This window comes from Jaculus jaculus, chromosome 5 (assembly GCF_020740685.1).
Source record: "Jaculus jaculus isolate mJacJac1 chromosome 5, mJacJac1.mat.Y.cur, whole genome shotgun sequence".
Taxonomy (NCBI): Eukaryota; Metazoa; Chordata; class Mammalia; order Rodentia; family Dipodidae; genus Jaculus; species Jaculus jaculus.
The window spans coordinates 98,174,159-98,190,849 of record NC_059106.1 but is presented as its reverse complement, the minus strand read 5'-3'; the positions used below and the strand labels follow the sequence as shown (position 1 = coordinate 98,190,849).

The 16,691-nt window shown below is 37.8% G+C and overlaps 1 protein-coding gene across 2 annotated transcripts in view; it reads right to left on the bottom strand.

Annotated features, from left to right (window-relative positions):
• Efcab7 (EF-hand calcium binding domain 7) overlaps positions 1 to 16,691 on the bottom strand; it is a 61,555-nt gene that overhangs the window by 2,215 nt on the left and 42,649 nt on the right. For both annotated transcript variants that reach the window (XM_045151151.1, XM_004663190.2), the window contains 5 exons: positions 15,728 to 15,837; positions 12,368 to 12,525; positions 11,035 to 11,168; positions 4,644 to 4,792; positions 290 to 499 (listed from right to left, as the gene is read on the bottom strand). In XM_045151151.1, coding sequence (XP_045007086.1) covers positions 290 to 499; positions 4,644 to 4,792; positions 11,035 to 11,168; positions 12,368 to 12,525; positions 15,728 to 15,837 — 761 coding nt within the window. The remainder of the gene's footprint in view (positions 1 to 289; positions 500 to 4,643; positions 4,793 to 11,034; positions 11,169 to 12,367; positions 12,526 to 15,727; positions 15,838 to 16,691) is intronic.

Below are 16,691 nucleotides of genomic sequence, written 5' to 3'. Positions count from 1 at the left end.
ACAAGTAAAAATTGATGTTATAAAACACTTTGCTAAATAATTTTAACAGAGGTATTTTATAGGGATCTATAGAAACACAGTTGTGCCTGGGGTTTCAAGGTAGACTTCATGGAAGAAGTGACTATTGTGATAATAAATAATGGCATCTCAGCTGGATAGAAAGTAAGAGATATAGGACAACAAATTATGTCCATTATAAACAATGGAAATACCATATTTAGGTACCATGTAAAAATTATTATCAGTAAATTTAAGTGCTAATCAAGGAAAGCCATGTCATAACTGATACCTTATTTTCAATAGTTGATGTTATCCAAGTGTCACAACTGAAAGTATGTATGATTATATTGTCATAGCCATCCATTACTTTAGCATCACCTCTACTATGGACACATTTACAGATGGCCTTCTCGAGTTGTCCACTGCATGCTTCCATAAGGACAGCTTTAATTCGTGGCTTGCACTTCTCTGCATAAAGATCAATGACAAACGGACATGCCTAATGTGAAAGAAAACAAGAAAACCTTGTGTTAGCCTTCTAGGAGAATTGTAAATAAACAACTTATCCTGTTACCTAATAAAATGCATTAAGCCTTCAAGCTTGTCCTTCTGAGACTCTTTTTTTTTTAATTTTTTATTTATTTATTTGAGAGTGACAGACAGAGAGAGAAAGACAGATAGAGGGAGAGAGAGAGAACGGGCATGCCAGGGCTTCCAGCCTCTGCAAACAAACTCCAGACGCGTGCGCCCCCTTGTGCATCTGGCTAACGTGGGACCTGGGGAACTGAGCCTCGAACCGGGGTCCTTAGGCTTCACAGGCAAGTGCTTAACTGCTAAGCCATCTCTCCAGCCCCTGAGACTCTTTTTGACAAAAATTTTAGTACTACTAGTTTAATAACTAAAAAACTCATGAGATTCTTTTTTTTTTTAATTTTATTTATTTATTTATTTGAGAGCGATAGACAGAGAGAAAGACAGATAGAGGGAGAGAGAGAATGGGCGCGCCAGGGCTTCCAGCCTCTGCAGACGAACTCCAGACGCGTGCGCCCCCTTGTGCATCTGGCTAACGTGGGACCTGGGGAACCAAGCCTCGAACCGGGGTCCTTAGGCTTCACAGCAAGCGCTTAACCGCTAAGCCATCTCTCCAGCCCCTGAGACTCTTTTTGACAAAAATTTTAGTACTACTAGTTTAATAACTAAAAAACTCATGAGATTCTTTTGGAAGCGTATTAACTGATAATATTCATGAAAAATCAGTAATACCTCCTTTAAATCATAATGCCATTCCTTCATTTGGTTCAGTACTAACTAATATTGTGTTATTTTTTCTTTTTCTAATTTTAAGACTACAGGAATAATTCATTGAAGGATTCTAAAAACTAATTATGTTGACAGGTGTGGTGGCACATGCTTTTAATTCCAGTACTCTGGAGGCAGAGGTAGGAGGATCACCATGAGTTTGAGACCACCCTTAGGCTACATAGTGAATTCCAGATCAGCCTGAGCTAGAGTGAGACCCTCCCTCAGAAAACCAAAAAAAAGCAATGATAATAATAATTATGTTTATAAATTAAACAATACATGGATATAGTAAACTGAAAAGAAGTGAATGTACAAAATAAATTCACTTGCTTGTCTCAAAAGTGTTGTTGTTTTGTGTTTATGTCTTGTTTTTTGAGACAGGGTCTTGCTATGCAGCCCAAGCTGGCCTCAACTCAAGATCTTCCTACCTCAGCTTCTCAGGTGCTGAAAGTTCAGACATCATACCAGCCTGTCTCAAAGTTTTCTTTTTATTAACTTTTGTCCAGATTTTTTAAATGATTCTTCATAGTCTCTGCTTCAACAGGTGATTCACTATTATTCACAGATTAAAAACAGGAAAAAGCTTAGTCAATGCATAAACTAAAATCAAATCTATACTGATAAAACCTCTTCAAAGAGATCAACATCAGTTGGATTTAGCTGGATTCAAAAGGAGGGGGGAAGAGAACTTACAAAATTTTCATAAACTAGAAAAACTGATTATTCTGTTGTTAGTAGATGGTTAATGCTAGGCATCAGAACCTGTATTAAATTTGTTCAATTAATCAGAAACATGGGTTTGGGATATAGCTCAATGGTACAGCACTTGCCTAGCATGCATGATACAGTGGGTTCAATGCCCCAGAACTGAGAAGTAGAAAGAGGGAGGGAGGAGGTAAGTAGTGAAGAAGTGAAGAAGAAGGGGAGGAGGAGGAAGAGGAGAAGGAACAAGAGAAGAGACAGAGAGAAAGAGACAGGGACAGAGAAAGAGAGACTGACAGATAGCACTCAATGAACAATTCTAGAAAGCCACCAGTGTCTGTTCCTCACTTTGGGAGTGGGGCAGTCAGGAATATATTCATAGCAAGGACACCACTACAAGGCAACCACTCAATACAATCAACAGTTCCATCCACAAATTTCTTCAGAGGCTGTCAACCCAGTTATGCCTTTAAGAGAAAGGGAATTCCTGAATTCCATGCCTCCTGCAAACTTTAAAATAAATAAAATGAGGACAACTGTTGTCTTCCCAGTACAGATCTTATACTAATTCACAAATAAAGATTTTTTTATTTTAGTTAATGAGTGGTGGTCCCATCAGCCTTTTACATTTTCAGCTATATGTAGTTTCCTGCATTTATTTGTTTTTAATTTTATTTTACTTTTTTGAGATAGCACCTCATATATCCCAGGATTACTTCAAACTTGCTACATATCTAAGGATGACCTTGAATTTCTGAGCCTAATGCCTCCATCTCCTGAGTGCTTGAATTACAGAAATGTGTGCCGCTATGTCCAGTGTATATGGTTCTGGGGATCAAATCCCAGGACTTTGTGCATGCTAGGCAAGCACTTTTGCCAATTGAATTATAATCCCCAGACCCTTTCTTGTTAAATTTTAAATTATGTGAACAGATTTCCTATTCAATATATAAGATTTAAGTTAAATAAAAAATTTATCTCATAAATCTTACTTGCCTATGGTTTTAAAGGTAAATAACACCAATAATTTTTTTCAGTTTTAAATTGCATTTAACTGATTTCTTTAATAAGCTATAGCATGTGTAACAGAATCAATGTTGTTCATGGTTTATATGCACCTTTTACAGCCATGGTTAAATGTGGGATTCACTAAACATTAGGTTAAAGTAGGACATAAAAAATCTGTAACTGTTCACCTATTACTGAAAATGGAAAAGATAAACAAAATAAAAAAAAAACAAATATGGTCCTTCTCAGAAAGCACTTATTTAGGAACTAGGAATTAAATCAAAGCCTCAATGCACCTAAAATTTTAAATTTGTCAATGTTAGTGTTATCCTTAAGTTGATTCCTGTGTGGGAAGAGGACTACACTATTTTTAAGAGTATAAACATATATATTACTACCTAGTATGTGACTTTGAACAGAAACTCTTGAATGCTATGTCTTAGATCTGATATAGAATTAAAGGCCTAATTTTTTATTCTTCTGGGTTTGTTGTATTATTCAACTTTTATAGCTATCATGTTAATAATAATTATGATAGTTGATATACAGCAAATGTAATGTTTTGTATGAGCCAGCCACTACTTCAAATGTTTATATACAGTAACTCAAGAAGTACCATATATGGGCTGGAGAGATGGCTTCGTGATAAAGGTGCTTGCCTATGAAGCCTAAGAACGCTAGTTTGAATCTCCAGGTCCCATGTACAGACAGATGGAAAAGTGATGCAAGTGCAATGTCACACATGTGCACAAGGGGGTGCACACATCGGGAGCTTGTTCACAGTGGCTGAATGGCTGGGTGTCATGCCCATTCTCTCTCTCTGCCTCTTTCTTCCTCTCTCTTTCTCTCTCTCTCAAAAAATAATAATTAAAATAAAAAAAAGAAGTACCACAAACAATAAAATAAAAATTCAAGTTCTCTATAGACACAGTCTTTTTTGTTTTGTATGTGTATGTGTAGTATGTGTGAGGTGTGTGGGTGTGGTGCATGCATATGTGTGTGCACACAGGAGTCTAGTGGAAGATGTCAGGTATCCCAGAGACAGTTTCTCACTGAACCTGGAGCTCCCCAGTTACTTGTGAGGCTGTCTAACCAGTAAGCCCCACTGATCTTCAATGATCCTCCTGTGTCCCTATGCCAGCACTGAGGTTAGAGGCCTGCATGGCCATACCCTACTTTTTACATGGGTGCTCAGGACTGATTCAAGTCCTCATGCTTGCACAGCAAGTACTCTTACCCACTGAGCCATCTCCCCAGCTCCATTCTTCTTATTATAAAAGAATCTTCATTCTGTTAGGACAAAGAACTTCCCTATTTATAGATGAGACTGGCAATTTTAAATAGCTATCTTCAATTAAAGAGCATATATATTTTTCATGATCAATTTCCCCTGCATATCATATAAGCAAACTCTTTTTGTGTCTCTGAATTATTTAATTGTAGTTGGTAGCAACTACATTTCAATAAAGATCAGGAACTTGAATAAACTAGTAGACACTAGGATTCATTCCTATACTACTGACATTCAAGGATTTGCGTACCCAATTTAAAAATGTCTTGTGACAGGAGAATGTTTAAGGGTAAAATCTTATGACCCTAAACCAACTGGCAAAGCCTGAAGAATGCCTTACCTCTGTTAGCTCCAGAGCCTTATTATAGCCCATTGCATGAAGAGTTACCCACAGATCAAGAGGATTTCCTTCCCGATCATTGGCTTCCATCAGATTCAAATCCAAGAACCCTTGTCTTGTTAATTCATTCTTCTTTGTATCAAAATTCTCTGTTAAAACAACCAAAAGTTTCTTTCATGTATTATTTAAAACTTCATACATTTAATAAACCATCTGTATTATTATTCATATATATGTATATATGTGTGTGTGTGTGTGTGTGTGTGTGTGTATCCTTAAATCTATCAGAACCTGGATGAAGTGGATATATTCCAAAGTATTGGAGTCTGAAAAAAGAAGAGTTGATAGAATCACTCCAAAAGAGACTACTACATTGCTACTTCCTTTAATTGAACCAAACTGTCAATTCTTGAAAAAGTGCTCAAAATGGGGTCTACATTTTCTCAGGAAAATCTTAGTATGCTCTCTTCATTTTAGGTTTGTTCTGTAATCACTGAGATAGATAATGCTACACCTAGAAGCCATAGCTTTTTATAGGGAAAGCCATATCAGAGGTAGGATGCCTCCCAGTAAATTGCTGGTCAGGGAGGCCCCAGAGGTTCCCAAAACAATATAGTAGATTGCCAGTGCTCTTGGCTGTCCACCAGAGCTAGATGGTGAGACCCTATTCCTGAAGATACTGCTGCGTTTGCAGCAGGACACTGAGAGACGAGCTGGAAGCCTCTTGCCTTCTGGGGAGCTGTCATAGTGCTGGAAATTACTATGCAGGCTGCTGGGAGAAAAAAGTCATCAACAGTCTTAACCACCAATGGACCCAGTGACCTACATAGCCTATCCAGGTAAGATGTGCCCACTGGTGTAACAGTGGCTCAACTGTCACAGGGGTAACCAAGTGCTGTATTTTAGGCTACTTAATAGGAGAGAATTCATGCCTGGTACTGAAAACCCAGAAAAAGAAACTATGATGGACTGGAGATATGGCTCAACAGTTAAGGCTCTTGCCTGAAAGCCAAAGGACCCAAGTTTGATTCCCCAGGACCCATGCAAGCCAGATGTACAAGGTGGTGCATGCATCTGAAGTTCATTGCAATGGCTAGAGGCCCTGGTGTACCCATTCCCTCTATCTGCCTCTCTCTCTGTCTCTCTTTCTCTTGTTTCCTCTTTCTCAAATAAATTAATCAATAAAGATAAATAAAATATTTTTAAAAGTCTATGGCTGGTAAAGAATATAAGGGGAAGTTAACTACTGTTGCTTGGCTACATAAATATATTGTGCCCATTAAATTATGTTTTTTGATTTTTCTTTTCTTTAATTTTTTTAGTTTTAAATTTTCTTTATTTATTTGCAAGTAGGAAGATGGGGTGTGTGTGTGCATGACAGGGCCTCTAGTCACTGCAAATGAACTCCAGATGCATGTTCCACTGTGCATCTGACTTTATGTGATCACTGGAGAATTGAACTTGAATGGTTAGGCTTTGCAGGCAAGTGCCATAACCACTGAGCAATCCCTCCAGCCCCCCTTTTAATTTTTCTTTGTTTTTTGAGGTAGGGTCTTGATCCAGCCCAGGCTGACTTGGAATTAACTATGTAGTTTCAGGGTGGCCTCCAACTCATTGTGTTTCTCCTACCCCTGCCTCTCGAGTGCTTGGATTAAAGGTGTGCACCACCATGTCAGGCTATCCTCAAAATCTTTATGTTTCTGCCTGTAATGCTGCTGTCACTTTTTTTTTTTTTTAACAAGCCAACAGAAGATTTATTTGGGCTCATGGTTTCAGAGAGACAGGTCAGTCCTTCGTGGCTGGGAAGGCATGGTGATAGGAGCAGTGCTTCTGCAGTCAGGAAGCAGAGAGAGGTGAGAGTGGTACTCAGCTGGCCTCTTCCTTTTCCCCTTTGTATTCAGTTCCAGACCCCAGCCCATGGGATGACACCGCCCACATTCACCACCCCAAACAATCCAGAAAACTTGTTGTGGAGCTATACAATGTTAAGAAGCCATCAACAATCCATAAAAATTTTCTCTTTTTTCTCCACTGGGTATCTGCTTACCTAATATAGGTACTAGGTAAAACACACATGTTATAGAATGCAGTAAGAGTAAGTAATATGATGTCAGCTCAGCCCACAAATTAGTATGGGAACCTATTGGCAAATTATAGCCTGCTACTTTTGGCAAGTGAGCTAAGAAATAAAACCCTGTGTAAGCCAAAGGAAACTCACTGATTTCTAGCCCATGGGACCCTACCACAGTGCTAGACTCTGACCTCTGTCACCTACTGGGCTTCACTTCTCCTTCTGTCCTTTTAAACACATAGTCCATCCTCTGATCATATTCCAACACGGGCAGTTCAACAGTAGGGACAGATCTTGTCATTTTCTGTATTCTCAATAGCAGCTCCTGGACTAGCATCACCATCACTGTCATCATAGCATAGAGTGCTAAATTCTTTACAAATATCAACTGGATTCTCACACCAACTCTGAGTAGTCAACCTTGCTTAACATGATGACCTCCAGTCCCATTATGGTGTCATTACTTCAGTCTTCTGTATAGCCATGTGAAAGTGCTTAGTGTATATGGCCCACATTTTCTTTAACCATTTATAGGCCAAGGTGCTGGTACAACAGGACCTTCCCGCCGGAGATGGTGGTCGAGCAGGGCTCCAGACCCAGCACCCGCAGGAGCATCCAGAGATGCTGCTTCTCTAAGGTGGTGACCCAGGCCGAGCTCATCTGGGCCCTCCGTCCCGCAGGGCCGGCCGCGGACTGAGGCCAAGCCGGCGCCAGGACCCGTCGGACGGCCCTCCCTACAGGCTGCCCGGGTCGCTGTGGCCTCTCCTTTGCGGCCCCTGCTCTCACTTTTTGTTAGAGAAGCTTCTTCCTACACATTAAAATTACTAGTGAAGAAACTTAAAACTTGTCAAAGTGCTGAGAATAAGTGACTGTTGAATGCTCAGTGCTGGATGACATATATATCACCTTCCAAGGCTCAGGAAAGATTGTAGAAGAGGGAATAGAAATTAATGCAAGAGCTAAAGGATGGAGAGGAGTACTTTACAACACTGTTAAGGACATGAAGCAGCCATTTCCTTCATGACTTCACAGTAGTTTTCATTAACTGCAAGAGACCTTTACAATATCGGGCCTATCAATAGTCCATTATGTACAATGAGGGAGGGGGAGAAAAAGATACCACAACTGGAGAGCAATGAGTTAGAAAGAAGCTAGTTCAGTGGAAGGGGTATGAAGGATGAAAGAAGTTAGTGGGAAGGAATTATGATCAAAGTACATAATGTGCATAATGAACATTGTCAATAAAAACATTAAAAACAACAAACTAAAAAAATCCACCTCATTCCATCTTGGATGGAGAAGGGATTCAAAAGAACCCATTCCTCCCAGTGTAGTTATAAGCAGTTAAGGTTACCAGGGAAGGGGAAGTAAATAACCTCCCACCTATGCTCATGCAAACAATGCTAACTGAATTCAGTGAGTCTCTCGCTATCTCTTTCTCTCTCTCTCTTTCACACACACACAAACACATACACACACACACATACACACAAGGCATGAAATTAGAAAAGGGGTTAGTTGGAGCAAAGGGTTTTAGTGAGAGTCTGAGGGATACTAAGAGAGGGCAAGAGGGGTAAATATGATAAAATACATTATATAAATGTATGATATTTTCAAAAAAGAAAAGGAAGAAGCTAGCCTAAAAAAGAACACACGCTGGTCTGGAAAGATGGCTCAGCAGTGAAAGGCACTTGTTTACAAAGCCTGCCAGCCCAAACTCAATTCCCTAGTATCCATGTAAAGCCAGATGCAAAAAGTGCTACCTGTATCTGAAGTTTGTTTGTAGTGACAAGAGGGCCTGGCATATCCATTCTCTCTCTCTCCTCTCCTCACAAATGAATGAATAGTTAAATAAATAAATATTTAAAAATGCTGTGTGAATTCAGGTATACGACATTCTGAAAGAGGCAACATTATACAGTTGCCAGAGGTTTGGAGGGGCTTAAAAAGTAAATAGATGGAGTGCAGGGGATTTTTTTCAGGGCAGTGAAGCTACTTTGAATGATTAATAATGTACTTGTGACATTATACACATGTCTAAACCCACAGAACACAAGAGTGAACCATAATATAGCAAGATTGACTCATGAATTCTAACAAATATATCATAGCAACTATGTTAATAACAAGCAAATACTAAAAAGTGCATGTTTCTTTGTAGTATTACAGCTGTCACTAAAATAGTTGTTTCATTAAATCATTTTTTTAAAAATTTTTATTAGCATTTTCCATGATTATAAAAAAATGTCCCATGGTAATTCCCTCCCTCCCCCCACGCTTTCCCCTTTGAAATTCCTCATTAAATCATTTTTAATTCAATCGTTTTCAGAAATGGTTTATTAGCATGAAGTTTAGGGTTGTAAAACATGCCTTCTTGGGCTTCAGATCAGTTATGAAGCTTACTTTCTTGTCCTAATCAAGTTACTACCCTCTTTGATTCTATTTCCTTACTTGTGAAGTGAGAATCGTAATAGTACTACCTCACAGAGTTGCTTTGTAGATGTGCTTAGATTAGCACTTGGTACAAGACAAGCTCTCAAAACATATTACTGTCAACATTGTTCATTTAAGCAGAAGTTAATTTACAATCAATATTGTTACACATGGACTTGGTGGTATTTGTATGTGTATGTTTGTATGGGTGAGCATGTGCATGTGCATGTGAACGCCAGAGATCCATGTCAAGTATCTTCTTCCTCAGTAGCACTCCATCTTTGTTTATTTGAGACAGTATCTCTCACTGAACTGAGCTCACCAATTTAGCTGGATGAGCTTGACAGTGAGCATTCTGGTATCTTCCTGTCTGCACTTCACCTGTGCTAGGTTACAGGTATACCACTACCACCACACCCAGCTTTTGCATGGGTGCTGTGGATCCCCATTTAGGTCTTCATGCTTGCCTGACAGCCATCTCCCTAGTCCTATCAACATTTTTCTATAAGAAAATCCCAATTAGGATTCATTTCTATGCAATGAGCTCAAGTGATAATAAATTGAGACATAAAAAATTGTATCACTAAAGTTATATCTTATAGATAAAACTATACTATGTATATTATCAATCTTGTTAAGCTTTAAAATTACACATTGATACAAAATTATCATTAATTAAACTTTCAGCTAAAAAGAAGTATGAAGAAAATCTTCATATTAGTATTATTTTTTATGCTATTTGCTGTTTAAGAGAAACAGGTTTATCTGACTCTCACCTGGTTCATTGACTTAGCCAAGCTTAGATCATTTTAAGAAACACATTCTATATCAGTGACTGGAGGGCTCACTTCTCCTGCCTGCATTCTGGCCTTCCTATTCTGTACTCTATAGATGAGTCTGGTTTGAGTCTTCCTCTGGCTTTTCAGTCAAGGCCCTCTACCCTCCTCCTCAGTGACAACTGACTACCTTTTTCATGTCACTGATGTTCTCTATCCATCTTGGTGTTTTGAGCATCCATATGTCTACTTTATTTTTTTAATTAATTAATTAATTAATTAATCTTATTTATGAGAAAGAGAGAGACAGAGAGAAAGAGAGAGGCAGATAGAGAGAATGGGTACACCAGGGCCTTTACCCACTGTAAATGAACTCCAAATGCATGTGCCACCTTGTGCATCTGGCTTACATGGGTCCTGGGGAATTGAACCTGGATCCTTTGGCTTCACAGGCAAATGCCTTAACCATCCCTCCAGTCCTGTGGATGGACTATATTAATTCAATATCAATATAAGAAACATTAAAGAATCCTGAATATATACTATCTCCCAGGAAACCTCTTGCTATTTTTTAGCAATACTAATTTATCAACTCTTTCTGCCTTTTCAAGAACCCGTTTGTGGCTCAGTAATGTTAGAAACTAGGGCTTTTTATCCTTTACACTCTTAAATGCACAGGATAAAAACTAAAATAATGATTATGTGATTTCATCATTTGACAAGTATTATGTCAACTATTAGTCTAAGAAAACAAATGTTTAGCTTTTATATCCATGAATACTGCTACCACTTTTACTTTGTTAAAAATTTTACATGTTAAGTGAAAAGTTTTTTTTTCATGTTAAAGAAGTTTGATTTCTTTTTTTTTTTTTTTTTCCTTTTTTCCTTTTCAAGGTAGGTCTCACTCTAGTTCAGGCTGACCTGGAATTCACTATGTAGTCTCAGAGTGGCCTCTAACTCTCCGTGATCCTCCTCATACCTCTGTCTCCCAAGTACTGGGATTAAAGGCGTGCATCACCACACCTGATGAAGCTTGGCTTCTTACTTTTTAGGAATAAGAGAATGACACAGATTTTCCTACACCCTTGCTATGAAACCGAGCATCCCTCACCTCTGCAGACCGCCCAAGCATCTTCATCACATTTTTCACCACTTGTCCTCAATTCAAAAAAATTGTATTCTTCAAGGCTGAGAAAACCATTTCCATCTAAATCAATTACTTCAAATACATCTGATAAAGTTGACCTAAAATTATAAAATATAGAAATTATTTATTGTCTTGAAGATAATGAGGCTAAAAAAAGATTTTAAGGATAACTTTCAAAGGAAGTAATTATGAATATACTGCACCCTCATTTTTGGATCCAGTATTCCATGAGACAAACAAGCTTCCAGAGCAATCACTGAACCTCAATACATAGTAGGAATTCAATGAATTACACTAGTTCCCCTTTTATTTCTCTATTTCTCTATTCCACTTTCTTCTTTTTGTCTGTGGCCAAATCTCAGTGTGAAGATGTAGGACACAGAAAACTACCTCAGCTTTGAATTTCCTAAGTGACAATTATAAAAATCAAGGGTACAACTAGCAGGTTCTGTTTCCATACACAGTGGCTAGTGGAGGAGAAACTGATAGGTGTATCACTAAAGTTGACTTGTCAAATGTATAATTCCAGATCTGAAAATGGAAATCTCTTTCAGATGCTTACATTATTTTTTTTTTAAGTAGGTATTTATAATTGGGCATGGTGGTGCATGCCTTTAATCCCAGCACTCAGGAGGCTGAGGTAAGGAGGTCTGCTGTGAGTTTGAGGCCACCTAAGACTACCCAGTGAATTCCATGTAAGCCTGAGCTATAGTGAGACCCTACCTCAAAAAACCAAAAAAAAAATTTAAAAAAAAACACCCTATGTATTTATTACATGCAAATGTTTTTGGTATAGGTATACACTGTGAAATGAAGAAATCAAGCTAAGTAATATAGCTATTATCCCAAATGCTTGTTATTTGTGGGGAGGATATTTGACATCTATTCTTTGAACAATTTTTAAGTATAGTAAATTGCTGTTAACTATAGTCACTATACTACACAATAGATACCCTGACTTTTTCCTTCTGCCTGCAATTTCATATCTTGTAAACAATATCTCACAAATTTCCCTCTACTACTGAGCATTGGTAACTATCATTCTATTCTATTCTCTAAGTTTTACTTTTTTGATTACACACATAAGTGAAGTCACAAAGCATTTGTTTGTTTGAACCTGTCTTATATTTTCTCAGTAAAATATCCTCCATATTTATCCTTACTGTCATAAGCATTGAGTTATTTAATTAAAACACAAGGGCAGGGTAGATGCTCACCAAAAGCAATGGGAAGACAGAAGATTAGTGTATATCTCAGTCTACATGTGACAGCTCTGACTTTAACAGATAAAACGTACCTAAATTCACTTGTAAGACATAATCTCCCTGCTTCATCTCTATACACAAGTTGAACTTCTTCTGTGATTGGTTTGATTTCTTTCTTCAGCCTACAGCCAGTTGTGGAAGGAATTAACCAGTAAATCCCAGGTCCAAGTTCACCAGTCCATCCAAACACCTTTACTCAAAACAATTAAACAAAAACAACCTTGAATCTTAATGACTTTTAACCTTACTTCTGAAAGAGAAACTTTGGACATGATTTGCTTTAAATCCATTTATCAAGCCTATATTCTATCAATCTTGTGTAGACTTCCAATTTGTTATTCATGGTAACCCTAACACAAGACTAGATGATATATTATTCTATATATTATCATATAATATATATTAAATATGTGTAATATATTAAATGATATTCCGTATTACATACACATAGCAAATATATATTTATTTGTAGTTCTTTATATACTACCCAAAAACCAAAATAAGTAAGAAGCTGTCCACCTTCTAAGCCATCCCCATAACCTTCAAAATTGTTTGTGATGTGAATACCTTCATCAGGAAGCATTTATTTCAGGATTTTTAAAAATGAAAACACTGAGCCCCTTAAAAGGGTAGTAGTATTCAAGGCTATGGTGTTCTATGAAGTTTGAAACAAATATATGATTTGTTGGGCTGGTGAAATGGCTTAGCGGTTCAGGTGTTTGCCTGTGAAGTCTAAGGGACCCAGGTTCAATTCCTCAGGACTCATGTAAGCTAGATGCACAAGGGGGTGCATGTGTCTGGAGTTTGTTTGCAATGGCTGAAGGCCCTGGCACACCCAGTCTCTCTTTCTCTCTATCTGCCTCTCTTTCTTTCTCTTAAATAAATAAATATTTTTTAAGCAAATATATGATTTGTAGGTAATATTTCAACAATACAAAAAATGAGATATATTTTAGAATTCATTATTTGAGTGAATTAGTTATATTTGTAACTGCCCAATTATAGTTTAGAATGTTACTGTAGTTTCTGTTTTCTTCAGGTAAGATCTCATGTTTTGTTTGCTTGAGATAATCTCTTGCTGTGTAGCTCAGGCTGGCCTTGAGAGCAGTCCTTCTACTGACTCCCCCATTCTGGTATTGTAGTTACATCTGTGCTTATATAAGATTGACTATTTCAGAGTACACAAGCTGTCTTTCTGATACAGCCTTATGTTTTTGTCCTACAGACAGAATGTTATGATTAGTTACACAATACAAAGTATAAAACAAGATGCAGAATTCTGAACAGACTTGCCTTATATGCAATTCTGTTTGCCATCAAATGTTGGATATTTATAGTGAGTATCCTGACATTTGTATAGGAAAACATTTTATTCTCCTGTTCTATAAAAGAAAAGAAAATGGTATCTTTCTATGCATCTCCTAGAGGCTTTCTCTAGCCCATGAGTTTCATATAAAAACCACAAATCTTTTGAATATCCTAAATCTACATATTTCATTGTTGTATGTAAGAGCTAACTACAGTAATTTGCCCTTTAGCACAGGCTAGCCTAAGGGAATTTTGTCGGATATTCTATCTAAATATTCCTTTCAAAACCTAGGTATACTGGGCGTGGGAGTACATGCCCTGAAAAATCCCAGCACTCAGGAGGCAGAGGTAGGAGGATTGCCAGGAGTTCGAGGCCACCTTGAGACTACATAGTGAAAGTGATTCTAGGTCAGCCTGAGCTACAGTGAGACCCCACCTCAGAAAAAAACAAAACAAAACAAAACACCTAGGTATATTTTAGGTAATCCTGAAGATTTATATACAAAATAAAGCTGCTCATCTGAATTCTTCAGTCAGCAGTATTTCTGCCCTGATTAGTCAAAGGATGATAATCACCCCAAGGTTACCAGAAGAAGTAATTCAAGCCGGGCATGATGGCGCATGCCTTTAATCCCAGCACTCAGGAAGCAGAGGTAGGAGGATTGCCGGGACTTCGAGGCCACCCTGAGAGTACATAGTTAATTCCAGGTCAGCCTGGGCTAGAGTGAGACCCTGCCTTGAAAACCCCCCCCAAAAAAGAAGTAATTCAATATAACTGAGGACCACTGTGAAGACAAAACTACCAACTCCATACTGTAGAGACCATAATTGTTTAGACTGGTTATATACAGTCTGACATCCAGGAGTTTACAAAAACCTTTGTTGTTTCCTAATATATGCAACTCCATGAACCACCTTTATTCTCCACATATAACCCTGGACTGCCTCTATGAATGGTAACTGGAAAGTTTTTCAGGAGTTCAAAACTCTTCTTAAAGAAAATAATTGTGAAACTAAAAATAAAAATTCTTTTGTAAATATGATATATTACAGATAAACAGAAGCCTATAAAGAGGTAAACAGAAACTCATATCAAACTTTATTACTATCTTGATATGTGCTGACTTTTTTTACACATGCAATCTCATAAGAAAGTAATTTTACCCAAAATCAAATGGGAAAAGCAATTCCTTCAGACAGTGCTTTATCTTGAACTTTACTTTGTAGTCAGTTTTGAAGAAGAGTTTAGTCAAAACAGTAACTTCTGCCATTTTATTTGTTTCTTGCCTGTAACTATCCCTGTCTGTTAGGAAGTCTACAATAAAGACTTTTATATAACATTCCATCAGGGAAATGTTTGTCTGTCACTAGGCCTGTATAAAGATTAAATATGATATTGTAGTAAGCTCTTGAATAGTATTATTTCTGTTGTTGTAAACTAGATGTATTTGGTAGTCTTCATAAAGTAGCCACATTTATGTATCAGCTCACATATTTGGTCTCTGAGAAAATATATAATTAGAAAGACCACAACAACCCCCAGGGCAACATATAAAAACATTTAAAGGCATTTCTTCATATCAGTCTATTTTTGAACCTTATAATCAGAGTCAAGCCTGAGGACAGTAATCATGACATTTTCCATTTTGTGATAGCAGCGTAAGCAAGACAAACGTAAAAGCAACTTTCCCAAAGTCTGGAATTGCTTGTATTTGGGAGTGGAGGTCAGGGAGGCTCTACTAGCACCCATCTTTTTATGACAAAAAATGCTCACACGTGATATATCAAAGCACTTAGAATGTTGAATATAATGTCAAACAACTTGAATCCCTAGTCCCCACAAATCTCAGCAAATAGGAAAGTCCCTTATAAGTAATAGAACATGTAGTATTCATGCTGGTTAAGTACTGTTTTTCTTTTTTTTTTTTTTCAAGGAAGGGTCTCACTCTAGCAGGTTAAGTACTTTAATAGGAAAAGAGAACACAGGATTTAAAATATAAAAGAAAAAAATGTGTTGCTCTATGAACAACAACAACAAAAATTTTAAGGCTGCTTAGACTGAGCATTAGAGAGTATGCACTTACTTCTCTGTTCCGCAGGTCAGTGAAGCACACGAGCTGTGGATGGGCCTCACTCTCACTTTCCTTTACAACATATAAAGCAGTGTCAACGGATAGCCATGGAGATGATTTTCCTAGAAACATAGAAAAACACTTTAAATCAAGCAATCACTACTTTCATATTTCAAATTCATATTTTTAAAATTTTATTTTTATTTTTATTTAGAGAGAGAGAGAGAGAGAGAGAGAATGGGCACGCCAGGGCCTCCAGCCACTGCAAACCAACTCCAGATGCATGTGCCCCCTTGTGCATCTGGGTAATGTGGGTCCTGCGGAATCGAGCCTCGAACCGGGGTCCTTAGGCTTCACAGGCAAGGACTTAACCACTAAGCCACCTCTCCAGCCCACTCAAATTCATATTTTAAAATAAAGCTAGTACTTTCTTTTCCTATTGAATGTTTTTGTGGATACTGGGGATTAAACTCAGGTTCTCACACTTGCAAGGCTATCACTCCAGCACATCCACTGGACATTATTAAAAACTATTTTATTTATTTATTTTGATTTTTTGAGGTAAGGTCTCACTCTAGTCCAGGCTGACCTGGAATTCACTATGGAGTCTCAGGGTGGCCTCGAACTCACAGTGATCTTCCTACCTCTGCCTCCTGAGAGCTGGGACTAAAGGCATGCGCCACCACACCAGGCCCACTGGACTTTTCAAAAGAAATCTACATGCCATTTTAATGTTTAAACATCTATAATAGGCCACATACTATATATAATTTTATGAGACACGTATACTTAGTTTCTAAAAATCCTAAACTTTAAGTCACTAAAGGGTAAGGTTCAGTGGATCATGTGGTTCTATAAAAGAGTGCTTGCCTAATATGTGAGGCCTGGGTTGATCCCAATAAACCTAACCCATCAAAAAAAAATAATAAACTTAAGCCAGGCATGGTGGCACACGCCTTTAATCTCAGCACTTGGG